Genomic DNA, 22839 nt, shown 5'->3' with positions numbered 1-22839 from the left:
CCCCCTGTTCACTCTGCCAGAATACACTGTCTCTCTATCCCCTGTTCACTCTGCCAGAATACACTGTCTCTCTGCCCTCTGTTCACTCTGCTAGAATACACTGTCTCTCTGCCCCCTGTTCACTCTGCTAGAATACACTGTCTCTCGACCCCCTGTTCACTCTGCCAGAATACACTGTCTCTCTGCCCTCTGTTCACTCTGCCAGGATACACTGTCTCTCTACCCCCTGTTCACTCTGCCATAACACACTGTCTCTCTTTAATACACTGTCTCCACCCCAACCTACCTGCACATAGACCCCCTCTTTCTCTGTTCCTATACAAACCCTGACAGATTCCCGACTTTACTGAAGCTAAGCCTCCTGACCCTTTGTTTTTCTCCCCCTTCCACCAGAAACTGCTGGGGAACTCTCTGCTGAAGCTGGAGGGTGATGACAGACTTGACATCAACTGTACACTCCCCCTCACAGACCAGGTAATATAATGGCAAGCATATAGTGGGAAACAGCCAACCAGCCATTGAGTGTTATGGATAGATTAGTTTCTTCCCTGTGTTGTTAACATACAGTACCAGTCAAAAGTTTGGACACACCTACTCATTCCAGGATTTTTCTTTATTTTTAATACTTTCTACATTGGAGAATAATAATGAAGACATCAGAACTATGAGATAACACATGGAATCATGTAGTAACCAGAAAGTGTTAAACAAATCAAAATATATTCTTCAAAGTAGCAACCCTTTGCCTTGATGACAGCTTTGCACACACTTGGCATTCTCTCAACCAGATCCATGAGGTAGTCACCTGGAATGCATTTCAATTAACAGGAGTGCCTTGTTAATTTGTGGAATTTCTTTCCTTCTTAATGCATTTGAGCCTTACTGTGACAAGGTAGGGGTGGTATACAGAAGATAGCCCTATTTGGTAAAATACCAAGTCCATATTATGGCAATAACAGCTCAAGTAAGCTCAATAACTTTAAACGTTTTTTCAAGTGCAGTCACAAAAACCATCAAGCGCTATGATGAAATTGGCTCTCATGAGGACCGCCACAGGAAAGGAAGACCCAGAGTTACCTCTGCTGCAGAGGATAAGTTGAGTGGCCTCCTTGCTCGCACACGCTTTTTCAGTTCTGCCCACAAATTTTCTATAGGATGAGGTCAGGGCTTTGTGATGGCCACTAAAATACCTTGACTTTGTTGTCCTTAAGAGTTTGAAGGTAGGCATTGAAATATATCCACAGGTACACCTCCAATTGACTCAAATGTGGTCAATTAGACTATCAGAAGCTTCTAAAGCCATGACATCATTTTCTGGAATTTTCCAAGCTGTTTAAAGGCACAGTCAACTTAGTGTATGTAAACTTCTGACCCACTGGAATTATGATACAGTGAATTATAAGTGAAATAATCTGTAAATAATTGTCATGCACAAAGTAGATGTCCTAACCGACTTTCCAAAACTATAGTTTGTTAACAAGAAATGTGTGGAGTGGTTGAAAAACTAGTTTGAATGACTTCAACCTAAGTGTATGTAAACTTCCGACTTCAACTGTAGCTGTCATCAAGGCAGAGWGTGGCTACTTTGAAGAATCTCCAATATAAAATATATTTTGATTTGTTTAACACTTTTTAAGTTACTACATAATTCCATAATTCCAATGTAAAAATCAGTAAAAATAAAGAAAAACCCTGGAATGAGTAAGTGTGTCCAAACCTTTGACTGGTACTGTATATGCACTTCATGTAGTGCCACACTATCAGTGATGTGAGTCTGGTCTCTCCCCTCCCACAGATAGTGTTAGTGGGCTCTGAGGAGGGTCTGTACGCCCTGAATCTGATCAAGAACTCCCTGACCCACATCCCTGGCCTGGGCTCCGTCTTCCAGATCCACATCATGAAAGAACATGAAAAGCTGCTGATGATTGTTGGTGAGACAGCCGACTTGACTCCACGAGTGATAACAGCACATATACATAGTCTACTACTGTCTAACTTATTTGTCAGTCAGACTGAATTTAATATAGGTYTAATGTCTGTGTTTGTCCTGTAGGGGATGAGAGGGCGCTGTGTCTGGTGGAGATTAAAAAGGTGAAGCAGTCTCTGGCCCAGTCCCACCTGCCTGCCCAGTCTGAACTGGAACCATTTATCTTTGAGACGGTCAAGGGATGCCACCTCTTCTCTGCAGGCAGAGTAAGGTTTTCACTGGTTTTCAATGGTTTGGGGACATTGTTTCAGTTGGTTATCCCTTGGCAGAATAAATGTTTATCCCTTATGCTAGCTGTGTGGCTGATGTTGTGGATTTGTCTATCTACAGATAGATAATGGGCCTTGTATCTGTGCTGCAATGCCTAACAAGATTACAATTCTGCGTTACAATGATAACCTCAACAAGTTCTGCATTCGCAAGGTGAGTATCACCTCAATGTGCACTACACACAAATAATCAGATGGAATGATAAACACATCATTTTCTGGTTACAGAGGACATTTAATTAACCCTCAAGAGAGCTCACAGTGACTAGACATGCACCTCATTTATATTGAACTGTAGCTGAAGAAAATCTGTTCCTCCTATCAGTTAATCAATTGTATTCCCTCGGTAGTCCCCTAACGCCCTCCTTCCTCCACCCCTCTATCAGGAGATAGAGACTCTGGAGCCCTGCAGCTGCCTCCACCTGACCAGCTACAGCATCATCATCGGCACCAACAAGTTCTATGAGGTTGAGATGAAGCAGTATGGTCTGGAGGGTTAGTGGGCTTTTTGGAGTCGTTTTTTTTACTGTACAGTTTCTCAGTAAACCCACTGGAACTCATGTGTACCAAAAAATGTAATGTTGCCAATCCAAAAGTGCTACATGTAAATTAGCCACTCTACTGCACATTTTAAAGGTTGATGCCACGAAATCATTTCCATTACATTTCTTTATCTGTGACAGAGAGCGTGTTGTACTCTGTGTCGCCACTGTAGAGTTCCTGGATAAGAAGGACGTGTCTCTGGCCTCGGCAGTGTTTGCTTCCTCCTGCCACAGCTTCCCCATCTCCATAATGCAGGTCACCAGCACTCTGCAGAAGGAGGAGTACCTGCTCTGCTTCCATGGTGAGATCGGCCTTGACATTTGCAATTTAAATAAATGTATCTTAACAATCTGTGATATTGTATTTCCTGTTTTACTGTACATATTGGAAGAAATTGTTTGTGTTTTATTTCCCACACACAACCTATGTACTGTATATTGCCCACAGAATGATTGTAAAACATTCCAAGGTACATTCATCTACACTATTGTTCTGTCACAGAGTTTGGAGTGTTTGTGGACGCATATGGACGAAGGAGCCGCACTGAAGAGATCAAATGGAGCCGTCTGCCCCTGGCCTTCGGTGTGTATAGAAAAGCTTTGTCTTCATACAGTACACTTCTAACAAAGTGGTATWCGTTGTGGTGGATTTGACGCAATATTGTCATAACATGCTACGAATGTGTATGCCATGCCTTTTGTAATGTAACCCTTTCCCTCTCGGTCTTGCACAGCTTACAGAGAGCCCTACCTGTTTGTGACATATTTTAACTCTTTGGATGTGATCGAGGTTCAGGGACATGCTGCACTTGGGTAAAGGAAAACGACTGAAATATGAACTTACACAATAAGAACTTGATTATGACAAATGCATCAGTATTCATCTGAGTATGCAACCACAATCAATAAGACACATTGAGAATAACACARAGTACAATAATAGAGAAATGATCTCCAATAATATTCCCTGTCTGATGCTAATTGTTCTATTCATCCATTGTGCTAAATGGCAGAAGTTATTGATTTATTTGTCCAGTAGGCCATTAAGCATGATGTTATTACTTCCTCTCAACTCACTGAATTGAATGTTGGGTAGTGTATTTCCAGACTTAATCCTAACCCTGCCTCTCTATGTACCTGTGTGTAGCCCTCCAGTGCTAGCCCATCTGGACATCCCTAACCCCCGTTACCTGGGTCCAGCCATCTCTTCTGGGGCCATCTACCTGGCCTCCTCCTACCAGAACAAGCTGCGGGTCATCTGCTGCAAGGGCAACCTGGTCAGGGAGTCTGGGGAGTTGCAGAGGACCGGCTCTAGCCGCGGGTGAGCTCTCACTGTCATGTTCTAGACCCCAAACCTTTAGCTAATGGCCCTGAACTACTGTACCATCAACTACTTCTATGGTGAAGGGTAGTACTTGCACATACAAGTAAACAAAGGAAACTAGATACACTGGGTTACAAGTCTAATGCTAAATGTTGGAAGGGTATACAGTGCCACCTACTGTTTTGAGTTTTCATTGCTGATACTTAGCAAAGCTTGGCAGCCAAATATATTTTAGCCATTGGTATTGTTTTAGTCATTAGTTATTGTTTCAATTAAAGCCTAAATCTGTATTCATGGTTTTATCGATCTGACTTTTGTCTCATTTGAGCTGAAACAACAACAGCCTATTTGTCTCCATACATTTGTCTTCTGCTCTGGCATCTACAGCAGCCCCAGTAAGAGAGGACCACCTACATACACAGAGCACATCTCCAAGCGTCTGGCCTCGGCCCCTAGCGGCCATGAGGGGCTTCACCGTGAGCCCAGCACACCACACCGCTTCCGGGAGGGCCGCACTGAGTTCCGGCGTGACAAGTCCCCGGCGCGCCCCCTGGACAGAGAGAAGTCCCCAGGCCCCAGACTGGACAGCCGTAGAGAGAGGTCCCCTGGGAGGTTTGATGACCGCCAACGTCTCCACACCGGCTCTGACCGCCGCACACAGCTCACCCCCGTCAACAAGGTACAGTTACACAGCCACACTAGGAATTATATCTCGATTACATCGACTGCCCAATTTTTTTTATGATTGATTGTGAAGCTGGCACACTCAATAGTGCAGTACTACATATGAGTAGAGTTGATCTTCTGTGACCGAGTTTCTATGGCTATCTATCTCTGTATTTTAGGTGTGGGACCAGTCGTCTGTGTGAGTAACACAAGGAGAGGTTTTGGAGAGGAGCTGTGTGACCCTTTGTCCACTCTGCACATGGTTACGCCATCTAAGGGTGACCAACCAGAAAACCCATCGCCTGTATATAGTGCAATCTGGATTCATTTGCCAACASACTATTGCACTGGGGAAATTTCCTTTGACAATCTTCTCCTTTCTGATATGTGTATTCATTGCTATGGTCCTATGGCAGATAGTTGTTCAACAGAGCAGCATTAGCAGGGAACCCCTGTGGATCTAATGGGTCGAGGATATAAACCTTTATAAGTACTAAAATCAAAGTTGTAAATATTGTTCCAGTTTTTATAGCGAAAAGGGAATAGTAGGCTGGTAAAGCCAAGTCTATATTTTTTAAGGACGTGTTTCTAATGATGTTGCAGGGAGAGAAATCTAATCTCAAAATCTCATCTTCATCATCCCAGATACAATACTGTAATTTTTGCTTTTCTATGGACGGTCAATGTGCCAACATTTAATCACCCATGTACTGTACAAATAATATGGGTTCCGAGAAGGCAATACTCATGAGCTTTTCACTTTGTACTTGAGATTAAGGGCTCTATTCAATCTGCATCGCAGAAATTCAGCTTTACAGCATGATTGAAATTTATAAGCAATGTTAGTGGTTTAGCGGAGACTGCATTCACAGTAAACGCTGCATGTCGGCTCAATCTGAAATCACCTTTACATTTCTATCACGGAATCTGTAACGCTTCAGCTTTAAAGACTGAATAGAGCCCTAACTGTGCAGGATTCCAAATTCATTGTTTCTACATGACCAGTCTTCTTTTTGATTAAATGGACTTTGATATCTAATTGCATATGATTGCTTAATAACAGTTATTGTCTTACCATACTAATGGACAAAATAAATGTTAGMCTACAAGTGTTCCTTGTATTAAATATACCTAAGATGAATAATACGCCTATAAACTTTGTCTTTGATTTGAAACAGCAGGCAGTGGAAATGGCTGACCATTAGTCTGCTGCCTGCAGCTGCTTATTATGGTACAGATGTCCTGTTCTTACTTCTGTGCAGTGAACTAACTATGAAGTCCAGTAATCGTCAGGGTTCGTCACTATTATCGCTTCTTTTTCAATTGATAAAATAAGACATTTGTCACATCAGAAGAGCATGAGTAATTCAGAGCAGCAGTTTCTTTTTTTTAACCTTGATTTTTGGTTTGTGTTTTCCTGTCATGTATTCACATGAACTTGTTTTCAATAAGTATACATTGTTGCAAGACAACTAAAGGTTTTTCTTAATTTTTGTACATACATTAAAGATGATTGAGCTACCCTGGCAATGTGTCAACATATGTCCTTTTTTTGTACCATACATCTTACATATCATTTTCATTTTGCATGAGAAACTATTCCGGCTAGCAAATAACACATGGAAATAGCCCACTTTATTTTCCTTTAATTCTACATCAATGTAATGCTCTTTAAAGTAAATTCAACAAAACAAAATAAACATACTAAACAAAAAGAGCACTTGTTACAAGAAACTGCTATGTCCTGTTACAGGAAACAGCTACAAAGTCCTCTTCGACCGACGAGACATGAGAAGGTTGAAAGTGCTTGTTAAGGATAATGGTAAAGGAGGAAAACAAATCAAAAGCACAGTAGTTATCCCTTTATTACACAGGTTGGTGGCAATTTAATTGGGGAGGACGGGCTCATGGTAATAGCTGGAGCGGGAATAGTATCAAATAGATTAAACACATGGTTTCCATGCATTTGATGCCATTCCATTTTCGCTGGTCGGGCCATTATTATGAGCCGTCTCTCCTCAGCAGACTCCACTGCTTTGTTAGAGACCTGTATAAGAAGTGCTTGGCACCAGTTTCCCTCTGACATACAGACACACGCTTGCTCACACACACACACGCTCGGAAACACTTGCATTTACACCGGATTCTTGGGCCATTGCAGGGATGCCTCCCATGTGGAACTACGTGATGGGCAGCTTCTTAAATCACACGAGGGAAGAGAAATGAAAGCCAAAGAAGATCAAAATAACTCAAAAAAAACAACTGGACGAAGTGTAAGGGCTCCTCCAGACAGACAATGTGTAAATCCAACCCCTCCACATACTCCCATCATCATATCCAGCTATGCCCCACAACAGCACCAAAAGAAAAACAGGCTCGTCCCTCATGGGAGTCCTTCTGTGGGTGACATAATACTGAATAGAACAGACTCATTTTCAGCTTTATTGTTTGATGTATTACTGTGACAGTGTCTACTTTAACTGAAATGCTGTGCAAAACAATGCCACTTTTTTTTCTAATTCGCATTCATGGATTGTTAGCCAAGTTTGCTGRCCCTCATCGTGCCTGTAACGGTGAAACTGCCCTACAGCCTCTAGCCTCGCCATGCCAGAGTGCGACAGGGACACTAATGGAAGCCAGAAGTAAATGAGTGTCTAAAGGAGCATTACTCTGGACCTAATTTAGCCCTCAATGTCAAACCTCAGTTTGGGAAATTATGACCAGAAAGACCCACATGGCTTTGAGATCTGAAGCTATGGACTACTTAGTCCAACCATTGAAATGTACACAGTATAAGCTATTCAGGGGGTCATTGAAAGAGATCAACAGTCAAGAGTTTGGTCTAAGCRCTCAGATGGTTTACAAGATGGCAGTCCAAACTATACATGGCTCTTTCACACAGTCTGCTGATCAGATAGAGAGTTGTGAATAATAACAATTGCTGAAATCCTGTGATTCATTTGTGTCCTGCTAGTACGACAAGTGGCATTATTAATGATTGGCAGTCTTGAAGGATATCATTTTGGACATAGTATAGGGTTGTATTTGTACATTTAATGCTCGTAAAACCCAAAAATCATTAATAACAAAAGGCCAATATTGATGGCGAACATCTGAAAAGCAAATATCAACTACTACAAGCGCAGTGAGAATATCTGTGTGCATGTATGAGTGTGTGGAGCTCCTGTCTGTATGGTAGAGGTAGTGTGTACATGTACTGTATATGAGTGGGGTATGTGTGACCGTATGTGAGTGGGAGGTGGGGGTATAGTATAGGTTGTTGTTTCTGACCACCATTCTGTCAGTGCATGGGAATCTCATCGATTTGGGCCGTTAAGATCCACTACTGATAAACACTGATTATCCTGTGGCAATGGAATTGTCTAAATTTGAGACAGCAATTCAAGAATAAAACATCAATAAATAATGAAAAAGGTACTGATAGCAATKAAATGGAAAACCACTGCAGCATCAAAACAGGAACATACCCGCTTCAAAAAAAAATAGATTCCTGTTTCCAACAAGTTGAAAGTATCGTTTTTTTCTGCAATCAGCAAAAAGAAAAAGATACAAATGAAAAGGTTTATGGTGACTAATTTGGTGAGCCACTCTAAAAGGATTCTTCTATACATCGTTTCTTAAACGCTATATACTTATCTGAATATATTATTTATGTTACAAAAATGTATCTGAGAGGAGTTTATTGAAGAGAGATGAAATAAGTGACTTCTCAATTCAGCTGGAGAAAACCGAGCTAACCAGCTAAGAACAACACCCTCTAGTGTCACTGGATGTTCCACAGAGACACAGTACTATACATTTCATCCCCTTGTACTATCCAGCACTTCCTCGGTTTATATAGGACATGACGCAATGGTGGTTATGAGGATGTTCAAAGGAAAAGATTGTGATGCATGTATGACTCAACTAAATATTTTAGGGCTGTTTCATTATGTTCAACTAATAGCAAGGAATTTAGTTAATTAGCAGTCAGTGTTGGGTAATAATTCCCCCATCCTGCAGARGAGGACACATTGGTAAATGAGTTTGTCATCACAGGGGGAAACTGATACAGAAACATGACTAAAGCACATCCCTTAGTGTCCCCATGACAACCATTACACCACTTCCTATTAAACCCTGGTTGTGATGGATTGAACGTGATGTCATGTCCACTTCAGTGCCACCATGCTCCAAGTGCCTGCTGGGTAAATTGGGGGGGTCATCCTAATTTGAAGTGATGGGCATGAAGGCAGAGTAAATAAATGCATTTCCACAGCCTCTCCTCGAGCTTATTTAGGTCTCTGAAAACAAGTGACAATGCCAAATTAAATTTATGCCGCGTTCAAAACAACTGGAAACTTGTGAAAAAACGAGCTCCGACCGGGAAAAATCTGTGTGAACAGTCATCCAACTCGGAATTCCAACTTGGGCATTCAGGCCTCTTTCTAGAGCTCCGACTTCCGGACCTGACGATCACTGACATGATTGATCTGAGTTCCCAGTCGTTTTGAACGCGGCATTGGTTCAGAAGCTCTGTCATAATACCAGCTGTCAACATTATCTACATCGTCCACCATTAGTGTGTGGCACCTATTCATGCCAAGAGAGTTGCAAAATGGAACCAGCTAGGAGAGGATTCATACTTTGATGCTATTCAAAAACTAACACTTGTTAGATCTCAGTAACTCCCAAATACCCTCCCTGCTTAGGGCAGAGTCCTAACTTCAGACACATAACTCAAGTTGAAATTCTGCCCAAGTTCATCCAGGTGTTCCCCAGAAGTCAATGGAAGGCCGTGCCAACACAGTCCAGCTCTATTCTGGACACTAGAAGTGGTTTCTGAAGCACTGGAGCTGTTCTTCCATTCTGTCCCAAATCTCGCCACTGTCCAACAGAAAAGTCCCCAGGGGATGGATGATGCTACCACTCCTGTAAGAACTAGAAGTGGGTAAAAAAAAAAATCAAAGATGAACAAGCCCTCAAGAAGACTTTACAGCATCATTCGGAGATGACCCTCTCCTGGACAGCGGGACCAAACAGGACAGTGGGACCAAACAGGCTATCCTTGCTCTATCGCTGTCCCAGTCCTACACCACGTCGACAAACACTACCAGCAGTCCTCTGTGTGTTGTCACACACACCCTTCCGTCAATCTTTCCTTTCATCCATTCCTGTGCATAACCACCATGCTTAGCAAAGTGCTTAGCATCTAGCAAAAACACCTTGTTCACCTCCTCCACTACATCTGGCATTGCAGACCTATATACATGAAAATCCATATTTTGCAGCACACACGTACATGGGACATTCTGCAGCTCCTGAGCTCATCAGTAGTGTGCCTGACTGTGTCAGTGGCTAGCTGAGTATTGGCTGGGGGGCTCGGCCTAGCCCCTCCCAGGGCCCTAGTTGGAGCTGGCTGTGATGGGTTCTTCCAGCTCCAGTTCCATGGGATTGGGAGCTGTATTGATCTGGAGGCTGCCGTAGCAGGTCTTACAAACACGGGTGGGCTCAAACAGCTGCTGGCTTGGCACAGGTATCTTCTGGTCGCAGCAGCTGGCACAGAATACATTCCCACAGTTCCTACAGGGGGAGACAGTGAGACAGCACAGGTTCAGTCTCCATCACAGAGGGGCTGTTTAGTGGATATGAGAGAAAATTTCATGCAGCAATTAGAAGTAAGACCCTTTGATTTAATATGTAGGGCACAATCTTTATACTCATCATAAGTTGTTATACTGACACCCCGATAAGAAAACCTGACATGGTCCTGTATGTTTTCAGACTAGTGGCTCAACACTTTGGTCACTGATTAGACATTTCCAGGTGGAAGTATTGGCGAAAGGACTGAAAACCAAAACTTCCCCTATAGCCCAATCACTAAATGCACCCCTTGCACTGCCATGAAAAACAGATGTGTTGTTAATACATATTTGCAGACAACTGCCAGCCATTCTCAGCTTCATGCTCATACCTTCCACATGACAAATGACCAGACAGGAGATGGCCATCACGGTCATGTGAGAGCCACCTGACTTTCTTAAGGAGAATGCTGCCAAAATAAAGTGTCTGAGCGGGGTGGTTTTACAATAGGTAAGGGGTGGGTTAGGTTAGGATGAAGTCAACCAAAAAGGTGGAGCAATGCAGGATTAGCGGGACGGTAGGAGAGAGGGGAGAGAGGGGACAGTGAAGCCGTATCTCACCAGACCTCTTGGACAGGCTCCCTGTCACTGTGGAGGAGAGGGTACAGAATGGACAAGAGCAACCATCAGTGTGGCCCAGACCAGACTCACAAACACTGCTCTCTCATCTAGTCTACACTGCTAATACAGACAACATCTCTCCCTATCACACTCACTCAGATACTGTAGAAACCCTACTTTCCCAGTTCCATGCATAACAAACACTAGACCTCTTTACATAGGCTGCTCCCATTACAGCACAGATTCAAAAACGTTCCTTCACTGTGGTCTTGACTGGATGATACCAGTAGCACATACTATGAAAAGGTCGGTCTTGAATGGCCTTGATTTAAACTGCGCATTCAAACAATCTCTAAATTACACTAGAAGTCTGCACTCAGCCCTAAACAGTTTTGCAAACGTCACAAATAGCCCAAATGTTAACGTATTCCCAACAAGCTAATTGTCATGTAAGGCCTTTACACCTGGGCTCAAACACAAGGCGCCTTTTAAAAGCTCCAGTTGGCATAACAGGGAAGAAACTAAACTAAGGTGCTCTATTTGTAGGCTACAATGTGGCATTGTGAGCATTCTGTTGGACATGGACCAAAATGGTGCTGGTAAACTAGTTCGCTGACTATGGCTTAACCAAAAGGTACAGACAGCTTATAGATATGCAGCTTTTGGAGCACCGTGGAAATCTAAATAGCAGTGGCAACATGTTGAAGCTGTCCCACATTGGCCCAGAGTACCAGGGAATTAGAAAGGATAACAATATGAGGAAATGAGAAAACCAAGAGAGGCAATGCAGAGACTACAGGACCCGCATGGCAGATCTGTCCCATTCATAAGCACATCCACGAAGAAAACAAAATGTTTGTCTTCTCTCACAAAATGGTAATGATAAATGATAATGAAAATTGTCATTCTATTACTGATGCCTGCGGGCATAAGGCTAATCACATCACAACACCTGAATTACAAGCGATACATTTGCAAAGCAAAAAAAGACCCAAACAGAACAACAGCAGGATCTCAGGGGGAAGGAAGAACAAAAATGAGRAGAAAACTGATATCAACAAGTTTGAGCTGAGGCAGTGTCTCCTGAGTTAAGTCTCATCACAAGTGATAGCAGTGTGTCTAAGGGCAGCCAAGGCCCGGTTCAAACCATAGCAAGGACAAAAGCCTGTGGTTGGTTACCTGCAGTGATGCTTCCTGGTGGCGAGCCAGAACCTACTCTCACACCCGTAGCACTGGGCTGCCAAGTGGTCCGGGTACCAGCGGGTCACCTGCAACAGGTAGCCAAATGGCAGTTCTCAGCTAGCATCTTAAGGTCAGCCAAACTTTATCTGTGAACTCCCAGTCTCTACAGCCACTATAGTCCATCATTCATCTTCCACCCCTCCTCCAGGTCCCGTATTGTAGCATCCCATTCGGCCAGGCAGCTTACCTCAGTGTCATTCTTGTCCACCTGCTCCCAGCTAGCCTCGGAGAAGAGCTCTGTGCTGCAGCGGGACAGGCAGCTAGCATCCAGGTTATACTCAGAGTCTGTCATTGAGGTCTGAGTGGGAGGGAATGAGATAACAGAAACTCAGTATCTTTGTAATTTCACATCTGACTAAATATTAACAATTAAGTGGTTCTCCCCTCAAATGTCTAGTTCCAGCACTGTCAGTCTGATCAAATCGCTTTTGAAAATGCTCACTCAAATCAACTTAGTCACAGCTCTTAACTGCCAAGTCATCTCTCTGCAGGACGAGGCCGGGTCTTACCACTTCGTCTCCCATATCTCCGTTGATCCTGAGGGACGCCGCGTGGTGATGGCTCTCCAGGCGGCTCCACAGCTCCTGCACCTGCTTCTTCAGCGTCTCCACCTCCATCTGGTGGCCTGCCTCGATCTGCCTCAACCGCTGCTGGATGGCGTCCGTGTGGAGCGTCAGCCCGTCATCGTCCAGGTGACTGCGGGCCGGCTGCTCGGGGCTGGGTGTGGCGGCGGGGCGCCCCATTAGGGCATGGAGGCAGCGGTGCTGGGAGCAGCTGCCCCGGCGGTGGTGGGTCAGGGAGTTGCAGGAGGCCAGGGACACCTGGCGGCTCAGTGGGGCCCGCTCCCCATTCACCTTGGCCCAGTGAGGGCCACTGCAGGGCTCCCCCTCCAAGCTCTCGCCATTACACAGTCCCTCCCTGCTGGGATCAGCACTCAAAGACTGGAAGGCACTGACAGAGGGCCGCTTGTGTCCTCCATTTGAAGTCCTGGGTGCCCCCTGCTCTGGCTCTGCCTCCCCGTTCAATCTCCTGTGGCAGGGGGGTTGACTCCTGCCTTCAGAGCAGGGCTGGGGGCCTGCACAGATGGGTGCCTGCACTGGGGCCTCTGGCCTGGTGCAGGCCTCTTCAGTCAGAGTCTCTGTTGAGCTCTCCATGAGGGAGGCCTTCTTGTCAGCCTGCACCAGGACCTCTGAGAGGTGTCTGCTGGACTTAAGCTCTGGTGGAAGGTGATTCTCAGCAGCCACTGGTGTCCTCTCTCCAAAGCCATTGGTTATAGTTCTAAGGGTAGCGTGGGCTGGGCTGGGGGTGCTGGTGCTAGGGTTGTGGTCTGGCTCCTCCTGGGCAGTATGGTTCTCCAGAACCTGCTTCACTAGCACTTCTTCCGGCTTCTCTATCGCCTCCTGCTCCTCTGGAACGTCCGTGGGACTGCCTGGAGAGACACTAGACTCCTCCTCAGGCTCATCTGTGCCCTTCTCTGGGTGATGCCCATTAGTGATAGTAGCCTCCGTCTGATTCTCAGCCCCATTGATGTTAGCTTGTTTATCAGCCTTACCATCACTGGTGCTGGCCTCTTTCTCCGTCTCTCTTCCATTAACGTTAGCATCAATCAGAGTTTGAGCCACAGCAATAGGAGGAGCAGCAGCGTTATCTTCTCTCTGAGTATCGGCACCAACCTCCTCCTTTGTTGCTTCCTGGAGAATGTTCTCCATCTGTCCCTCTGCCACAGCCAGCTCAATGGAGAGCTCAAGCTCTTCTCCTGCTGCTAACAACCCCTTGGAGGCTCCGTCTCTCAGCTCAATCTGCCCTCCTTCAGGGCTGTCTTCCGGCTCAGAGTCGGCCGTGCCTGCCTGAGGCCCTGCTGCTCCAGGCTGGCCGTTAGCACGCCCTTCCTGAGCTCCCCCTCCGTCGGGCCCCATAGCGATGTTGAGCTCCAGAGAGCGCCGGTGGTCCTGCCACTTCTCATTTAGGTTTGGGTCACTGGAGCGCCGGTTGGGGGCAAGCGAGCTCCCCAGCTCACATGCGCTGGGCAAGTTATCGAAGGAACGGGTCTTCGGACGTCTTTCGAGGGAGGAAAGAGATGAATTGAGTTGATTAGCACATGGAAAAAACAGCCTTTTATCCCTAAACAATGGCGCCGTATCATTGAGGCCTCATGATTGAAGTGGAGGCTGTGTATATAATCAGGTAATCATATTATAGTGTTCAGGATTAAGACATGCATGTCCACAAAAGGAAAATACAGAGCGAAGCATAGCTCAAGTGATTGAGAAGACTATGTAAAATTTGTGTTGTAATCAAATGTCTCCCCATAACCTATTGATCAAGGAAAAACTAAAAACAGACAGTTAATCTTGCAAAGAAAAAAGAAAAATTGAACGGATTCAGCACTGTTTTTGCAACACGTCCTCAACAGTTATCGTCAATAACAAATGGCTACAAAAATACTTTGCGGTATATTGTTGTAAACTGCCTCAACCGACTTATTTTTTATCTTTTCAAGACACCGACAAAGTCATGAGAGATTAAATAAGCAGAGGATAAAACTATTTGCATCTCCCAGACCAATCATTGTGTGAGTGAAAAGCAGTTAGGCAGCTGAGCTGATTATAGAGCAGGTTACAGAGCGAGGTCCCTTTGGCTGTGGTGCCCGAAACCTGGGTCTATCTTACATCAGAGAGGGAGCAGAGTGGCAGGCTCACCTGCCCAGGGGAGTGTCCTCAGGGTTGGCACCAGGCACGGGATAGGGTGCACACGACTCGTCAGAGGGCGTGGTGGGGGAGGAGCTGGGAAGGTAGACTGCTGTCCACAGCATCAGGTTACGTACATGACACACTGGGTGGAGCACCTACAACAACAGACCCAACTTTAGATATAGGAATATGCAGGGGGTTGAACATAAATATTTATGTATGTGATGGACAAAATATTCACACTTGAGCAAGCAAGGCAAGACAGTACAATGTCAACGAAGTGGCCACAAAAACAGTTTTAAATAGATAAGATGACATTGTTTGTGTCATAAATTAAAGTTTAGTTCTAGGACCATGAACATTTTTAAGTAAACAAAAATAATAAATTATAGCACTCTGGGGCATCCCCTAAAAGTACCCCTCCCATTGTATCTAAGGCATGGAGGAATGTTCCAATATAAAGGGGTGAGCAAACAGAGAGCAGACATACAGTCTCGGAGTGGGAGGAGTAGAGCATGTTCCTCAAGGCGCGGTTGGCTGGTCGCAGCAGTGACCACACGGAGCAGGTCCTCTCCCCAACCTGCCGGTCCTCCCTCTCCTTACCACTGTTGCACAGGAAGGTGCCAAACAGACACGAGTAGGAATGCTGCACCATCTTCACCTGCACAGACAAACACAGGACCAGAAACATGTCAGAGCATGCTCAAATCTCAGGTATGATAATGATAGTGAGTAAAAATTCCATGCATCTGAGCCTAAAATATTACAAAACTCTCCAGGGTAATTACATATCACAGTCTCGCAGCTGGATAAAAACAGTAACTCAAACCAACAAAATTTGACGGTCATTCATACTAATCCAAATATAAACATTTGAGTTGCATCCAATTCCTGACTAAGTGAGTTTGATTCCATCCTATTCAGGTCTATGGTCATCCTCCTCACCAGGAAGGCCTCATTGAATTCAAAGGAGCATGGGAACTGCCTTTGGAGCTGGTGAACACAGTCCAGCCACTGCAGGAAGACCGGGCAGCGCTCGTTCAGGTCCTCGGAGTTCTCCCCGTGGCCACAGCGGTCAGCAAACTTATGGCCAAAGTCCAGCCACTCAGTCTCCACCAGCACCTGGAAACCCTATAGAGAAATCATATCAACAGCAAGAGATACATTTCAGTCAAAATGGATGTTATACTTTAAGAGGGGCACATATGCATTTATTTCAGCCATCTAAAATGTGCCTCTGTTTATGTCTAATTGTTAAAATCAACCTAAAAATGTTCCAATACAACGATCAACGAGGCCCAATGATCGTTCCAGCCAGCCTACCTCAATGGTGCGGTAGTATGGGTCCAACAAGAGCTTGGACAGGGCAGCGATCTGGGGCGTGCGGTCCCATCCGTCAGAGCAGTGCACCAGAACAGGTCTGTGGTCGCGGTCCACAGCGTTCACCACCAGCAGGGCAGCCTTCAGCAGCAGAGACAGGTGCTGCAGCCACTTGGTGCTCTCCAGAGCAGACAGCCAGCTACAGAGGGAGAGCCGGTTAAGTTGTCTCCTGAATGCACAGCCTCACTGTAGTGTACAKAAACTACTCCCATACAATCAGTCACACCAAGCACTGACTTATAAACACAACAGCTCATCTTAGATAAAGACAAACCAAAGACCTCTAAATGTGACGAGCAAGAGGCTCTTAAATATGTGTCTTGAATATGTCTGTTTCATTGAATTTGACCAGTTATGAAAAGGGCTTACTATTATTGAGTCTGAGTACTTTCAACAACATGCTCTTAGTTCAAGGGAGACATTTTGATTCAATGGCAGAGTGGAATGTGAGAGTTCAGATGGAAAGAGATCCTTTAGTTGTGGGCTGGGCCGGGTTCCTAAACCAGAACCAGATGTGTGGGCAAGGCTAAAACCCAACTGGGGTTAGTACAGTTACTAAGCCACCATGGCAACAAACTGGAGTGGAGTAGGTGMTCTCTGCTTGTGTAATTCATCTTGGATTGTGAGCCTAGTCGGAATGGACCTCCACTGCAGTGCTAGAGGCACAACTCACTTGGCCGGGTCTGGCATCTGGGTGCAGAGGAAGCGCAGGGACTGGAAACTCTTGCGGATGGAGTGAATGTTGGCCATGCCCATGAACACAACCTCACAGTTGGGGTAGTACTCTGTATAGAGGAGAAGATGATGAGTCAGTTTGTGACAAATGAACATATCATTAATACCAAAACAACTACTCTTGGGCAGAAAAATAACAGTACAGATTGCGAGTTAYGACAGTTTTTCTGTTGACATTAAGTTGACAATAACATGCTTCCATGCAAACCCATTGACCTCAGTCTCCTGGATCCACTGGCCCAGAGATGAGCCATCTTACCTGGGCATTCACAGCCCCCTCCCTTGGCCCTGTTGGCCACAGCGGCTGCATAGGACCTGGCATCCAGGATCAGCAGCTTTTGTGGCTGGATGGCCAGCGTCTCTACCTCCGAGCTGTTCGTCAGGGACGATTCTGAAACACGAAAAGACACAACCTGAATTAAATCTCTGCATAGGTGATGACAGTCAGTATTATCAAATAAAAGCGGTAATAAATGTCTGAGAGGGGCCAGCACAAGTCCTGACAGGCCAACATTGCACAACCATGTGTCTGCAGCAAAGCCACACAAACAGATAGGAAGGTGCTGCTTCAGCACTCTGTGTGTATGGTATGGGTGTGAGAATGTGTGCATGTTTGTGTGTTGTGGACTGACCGAAGTCAGTGTKCACGAGGTCATTGGTGCCGATGGTTCCATTGATGTAGGATCCGTTTGCCAGGTGTTTGCGGGAGCTGCAGTCCACAGCACAGGCCCTGGCGATGGACTGGACCAGGTGCTCGTCGTCTGCATTCCTCCAGCCCCACCAACTGACCTCCGGCTGGCCGCAGCGGGCGATCACAGCCCCAGTGCTCTGGTGCCTGGAGGACAGGGGAGGAGAGGCATGGGACAGTCAGGAGAACAGACTGCACTGTGCGGGAAAACAACATGGAGCAACTCTGATCCATTTGGCATCTGGAGTCAATAACAAGGTATCCTGTGAAAGGATTGGGTCCAAAAAACGTACATATGCAAAGATGGAACCCTCCCTACTCATGAAACACACCTCAGGGTGAAAGGAGTTGTCCTTGCTTTGCATTGTATTCACAGAACCTATCCCTGTTCTCTCTCACTGACTAACAACGCTACACAGACAGAAAGCCCCACCTGAACACAACGGCCGGGAACCTCTTCCAGGAGCGGAAGTCTGCCACGTTCTCCAGCTCCTTGTCTGTGATCCAGGCTGGCACCAGGAGCTGCTGCGGATAGCTGGAGCACAGCCTGGCAATGCCATGGGAGAGAGGGGGCAGGGGTTAGAACAGGAGGAGAGGGGGGCACAGSCTGAGTGATGCCTCTACAAAGTCCCTATCCCAGCAACAACTAATCGTGGACAAGGTCCTTATCTACAGGAGGCTCATCACCAGTGGAGGACAACAGAACAACCAGCCTCTGTATCAGACACACAGAGCAGTGTGTGCAGAAGGGTGACAGCAGACAGTTATCATGGCACTACCCTGGGAGGCTTGGTAATCAGATCAGCCCTGTAGGATGCAGGCTGTCAGGGGGCTGTTGGCGGCTCATACCTGAACTTGCTGTTGATGTCAGATATCCTCCAGGCGTTTTGAGTGTCAAAGCCCATCCTCTCCACCTCATTCTTGAACCAGGAAGTCACATGCTCTCCTAACAGAGCACACAGGGACACACGAGGAGAGATGAGATTAGCCAAAATGAAGGGAAGGATTTGGGTCTGTCACCACCAAGTAGAGGTTGTCTGAGGACACCGGTGTCCTGGTCTACGTACCTGGCCTGCACAGCTCCCCGTGCTGCTCCTTCTCCCCGGCGTACACGTCCACACACCAGGCATGGAAGGGGAAGGAGAAGAGGTCCTCCAAGCAAGACGGAGGGCGMACCGCAGCGTTCAACCGCTTCAGCCACTCCTGACACTGCTCTAAGGTGGAGAACTGACACCTGGGAGACAAGCAGCACAATCATACATACTCGCTATAGGCCTAAACCAAGACATGAACATCAAAAATGTTGCACGCAATATGCATGTCTGTATTGTTTCAGTTGGTCCTCCTACCTGACGACCTTACAGTCCTTGCAGGTGACATGGAGCTGGAACATGTCACGACACTCCACAGTCTCTATGAGCTGCAGAGGGACCTGGTGAGAGAATAAACACAGACACAGGAACACAACAGTCACACTCTGGTGTACCACAATCTCCAAACCAGCAGGCTGACTTTCTCTCACAAATAAGCTCGTTTCAGGCTCTAGGCCTACATGTGCTCTACAGTCACACAAGGGGACAACCAAAAGTAAGAGCAGAAGTCACAAGCACATGCAGTAAATGCTTGTGCAATATCGCCACCAACAAAATGTCTACATTTCAAAACAAGTTAGTAGGCTAGTTAAATATTTCACGTTAAGTGTGATAATGCCGATCATGCCAGGAGAGCTAAAGGCTACACTGCTGTCACCATGAAAATCTGAGCACATACTCTACCTGACGACCTTACAGTCCTTCACAGCTGCAAACTAGCTGCATCAGATGTCAAATAGCATTTCCCAGGAAAAGTTTGCCATTTTCACGTCTCCTTTAACACTACCTTCCGATTTGATGTGCTTCCCTCGTGTACTGATTCAGTATGTAAAACTGCTGGATCATTGTGCAGTAAATGTTAATCTGCAGCCCTATCGCCTCATATTTACTGTCTATTAAATCCTCATCTGATCTAGGCAAATACCACAAAAACTACAGTATTATACTGAAGAGATCAAGCATTTAGCTTCATGGGCAACTCAACCAAATTCACATAAAAATGTAAGTTATAGATCTAGCCTGATAATTGGTAGATCCGTTCTAAGCTTTCTCGATCACACCTACAGTCGTGGCCAAAAGTTTTGAGAATGACACAAATATTAATTTCCACAAAATGTGCTGCATGAGTGTCTTTAGATATTTGTGTCAGATGTTACTGGAATACTGAAGTATAATTGAAGTATAATATAATTACAAGCATTTCATAAGTGTCATAGGCTTTTATTGACAACTACATGAAGTTAATGCAGAGAGTCAATATTTGCAGCGTTGACCCTTCTTTTTCAAGACCTCTGCAATCCGCCCTGGCATGCTGTCAATTAACTTAGGCCACATCCTGACTGATGGCAGCCCATTCTTGCATAATCAATGCTTGGAGTTTGTGGGTTTTTGTTTGTCCACCCGCCTCTTGAGGATTGACCACAAGTTCTCAATGGGATTAAGGTCTGGGGAGTTTCCTGGCCATGGATCCAAAATATCGATGTTTTGTTCCCTGAGCCACTTAGTTATCACTTTTGCCTTATGGCAAGGTGCTCCATGCTGGAAAAGGCATTGTTCGTCACCAAACTGTTCCTGGATGGTTGGGAGAAGTTGCTCTCGGAGGATGTGTTGGTACCATTCTTTATTCATGGCTGTGTTCTTAGAGAAGATTTTGAGTGAGCCCACTCCCTTGGCTGAGATGCAACCCCACACATGAATGGTCTCAGGATGCTTTACTGTTGGCATGACACAGGACTGATGGTAGCGCTCACCTTGTCTTCTCCGGACAAGCTTTTTTCCAGATGCCCCAAACAATCGGAAAGGGGATTCAGAGAAAATGACTTTACCTCAGTCCTCAGCAGTCCAATCCCTGTACCTTTTGCAGAATATCAGTCTGTCCTTGATGTTTTTCCTGGAGAGAAGTGGCTTCTTTGGTGCCCTCCTTGACACCAGGCCATCTTCCAAAAGTCTTCGCCTCACTGTGCGTGCAGATGCACTCACACCTGCCTGCTGCCATTCCTGAGCAAGCTCTGTACTGGTGGTGCCCCGATCCCGCAGCTGAATCAACTTTAGGAGACGGTCCTGGCGCTTGTTGGACTTTCGTGGGCGCCCTGAAACCTTCTTCACAACAATTGAAGTTCTCCTTGAAGTTCTTGATGATCTGATAAATGGTTGATTTAGGTGCAATCATACTGGCAGCAATATCCTTGCCTGTGAAGCCCTTTTTGTGCAAAGCAATGATGACGGCACGTGTTTCCTTGCAGGTAACCATGGTTGACAGAGGAAGAACAATGATTCCAAGCAACACCCTCCTTTTGAAGCTTCCAGTTTGTTACTCGAACTCAAATCAGCATGACAGAGTGATCTCCAGCCTTGTCCTCGTCAACAATCACACCTGTGTTAACGAGAGAATCACTGACATGATGTCAGCTGGTCCTTTTGTGGCAGAGCTGAAATGCAGTGGAAATGATTTTTGGGGATTCAGTTAATTTGCATGGCAAAGAGGGACTTTGCAGTTAATTTCAATTCATCTGATCACTCTTCATAACATTCTGGAGTATATGCAAATTGCCATCATACAAACTGAGGCAGCAGACTTTGTGAAAATTAATATTTGTGTCATTCTCAAAACTTTGCGCCACGACTGTACAGCGTCCTTGTGCAAAATGGTACGCAGCATCATCTGGATATGTGTGCAACAAAAGTTCAACATTCACCTTCTGCTACCATTTCTGTCAAGCCGTCTAAGCGTACAATTTGATGCATACGTTCGATTTATCCAATGAGTCACCACATAGAACGCACTGCAACTGCCTCTGCAACGCAATGCTGCAAGACAAACACAGCGTTCCATTTGAAATGTATGTAGTTCTGGTGTACCAAAACACAATGACGCTGTAGGTGTGATCGAGGAGTGAGTTTAGCTTTTGTGTCTTTTTACTTTCGGTTTTGTTCAACAGCTTCAAACAGCTGAAAATAATATATTTTGGGTTATTGAAAAAATAAATGTCACAGTGMTTTAGATCATACGGTCATTCTCAACACCCCTCAAACTCAACTTTGGACCTTGAAACCAGTCCCACTGCTCCCCCCCCTCCCAGGGACTGATTAAGACCTGAAACACCAGGTGGGTGCAATTAATTATCAGGTAGATCAGAAAACCAGCAGGATCCAGACCTCATAAGAGTTAAATATCCTTACTTTACACTATACATAGCTTGTTTGGTCACAAACTGAAATTAGGCAAACAATATAGAATTTTAGCAACCAGGTAATGGCAGAGCAAAGTTTCACCCAAAAGCACATTTTCTGCTCTGCAGTGACTCAGAGGGGAGTGCAGCGAATGCTGGTTTTACAATTCCAACACGGTCCAATGCCATGCAGAATGGACAGGCGGTCAGTGTTCAACAGGTTCACACACACACAGTTGCCATGTCATCATCCATCCCAGCCCAGTCTGTGAGCAGGGCAACACGCTGTGCATGCAGGGGCTGCTGGGTACTTACTGACACCTCACAACAACTGTCACTCTGTTGTTCAAAACAAAACAGGAGAGACAATAAAGACAAGGGAAACAGAGTTAAAGCTGTGTCTGTACTGCTGCTGTTGCCTGGCCACACATTCCTTACGCTCTGTTATAATTCCTGCTCTCTAATCTACATCTGACCAKACAATGAATTCCTCGGATGCTTGTTAACGGCCTGCCTCACTGCGCGCTCCCTCTCCATTCTCTCTTTATGTGAGTGGTGAACCACAGCCATGTGATGCAAACGCTTTACCATCCAATCCAAATGTGTGTAGAGAACACACACTCCGTTTCATTAAACATAGTGAGATTCAGCTCCAATATAACCAGACTGACGGCAGAAATGGGCAAAAAAATAAATAAATAAAATAAACAGGTGAGCTAGCCGGTAAGAACTGGAACATTTTAACACAGGTGATTGAGCAAAAACGTCCCTGTATATGTAAAAACATGCCAATCCAAAAGGAGCAGAACCTGCACAACTGTACAGCAATGCCGTTTATCACTACGGTACTAT

At 45.5% G+C, this 22839-nt stretch overlaps 2 protein-coding genes across 6 annotated transcripts in view; one reads left to right on the top strand and one right to left on the bottom strand.

Annotated features, from left to right (window-relative positions):
- The window catches only part of LOC111975037 (citron rho-interacting kinase-like), a 46435-nt gene extending 40117 nt beyond the window's left edge, over positions 1–6318 (top strand). The window contains exons 27-37 of the mRNA XM_024003195.1: positions 394–474; positions 1796–1931; positions 2054–2193; positions 2318–2410; positions 2643–2751; positions 2972–3100; positions 3301–3381; positions 3533–3611; positions 3946–4119; positions 4510–4801; positions 4968–6318. Of these exons, the coding sequence (XP_023858963.1) occupies positions 394–474; positions 1796–1931; positions 2054–2193; positions 2318–2410; positions 2643–2751; positions 2972–3100; positions 3301–3381; positions 3533–3611; positions 3946–4119; positions 4510–4801; positions 4968–4991 (1338 nt within the window). The 3' untranslated portion in view covers positions 4992–6318. The remainder of the gene's footprint in view (positions 1–393; positions 475–1795; positions 1932–2053; positions 2194–2317; positions 2411–2642; positions 2752–2971; positions 3101–3300; positions 3382–3532; positions 3612–3945; positions 4120–4509; positions 4802–4967) is intronic.
- An 83-nt stretch (positions 6319–6401) lies between these two features.
- LOC111975036 (phosphatidylinositol-3,5-bisphosphate 3-phosphatase MTMR3) overlaps positions 6402–22839 on the bottom strand; it is a 32058-nt gene continuing 15620 nt past the window's right edge. For 2 of the 5 annotated variants that reach the window (XM_024003187.2, XM_024003189.2), the window contains 17 exons: positions 22303–22326; positions 19076–19158; positions 18794–18960; positions 18576–18672; positions 18160–18273; positions 17671–17873; positions 17298–17429; positions 16977–17088; positions 16247–16442; positions 15869–16054; positions 15414–15584; positions 14933–15078; positions 12743–14291; positions 12421–12531; positions 12171–12259; positions 10992–11018; positions 6402–10371 (listed from right to left, as the gene is read on the bottom strand). In XM_024003187.2, the coding sequence (XP_023858955.1) occupies positions 10194–10371; positions 10992–11018; positions 12171–12259; positions 12421–12531; positions 12743–14291; positions 14933–15078; positions 15414–15584; positions 15869–16054; positions 16247–16442; positions 16977–17088; positions 17298–17429; positions 17671–17873; positions 18160–18273; positions 18576–18672; positions 18794–18960; positions 19076–19158; positions 22303–22326 (3585 nt within the window). In that variant the 3' untranslated portion in view covers positions 6402–10193. The remainder of the gene's footprint in view (positions 10372–10991; positions 11019–12170; positions 12260–12420; positions 12532–12742; positions 14292–14932; positions 15079–15413; positions 15585–15868; positions 16055–16246; positions 16443–16976; positions 17089–17297; positions 17430–17670; positions 17874–18159; positions 18274–18575; positions 18673–18793; positions 18961–19075; positions 19159–22302; positions 22327–22839) is intronic. The other 3 variants (XM_024003190.2, XM_070446981.1, XM_024003194.2) reach the window with 2 other exon arrangements.

This window comes from Salvelinus sp. IW2-2015, linkage group LG15 (assembly GCF_002910315.2).
Source record: "Salvelinus sp. IW2-2015 linkage group LG15, ASM291031v2, whole genome shotgun sequence".
Lineage (NCBI taxonomy): Eukaryota > Metazoa > Chordata > Actinopteri > Salmoniformes > Salmonidae > Salvelinus > Salvelinus sp. IW2-2015.
Note: the sequence above shows the minus strand (reverse complement) of the source record. Positions and strands in the feature narration are given on the sequence as shown.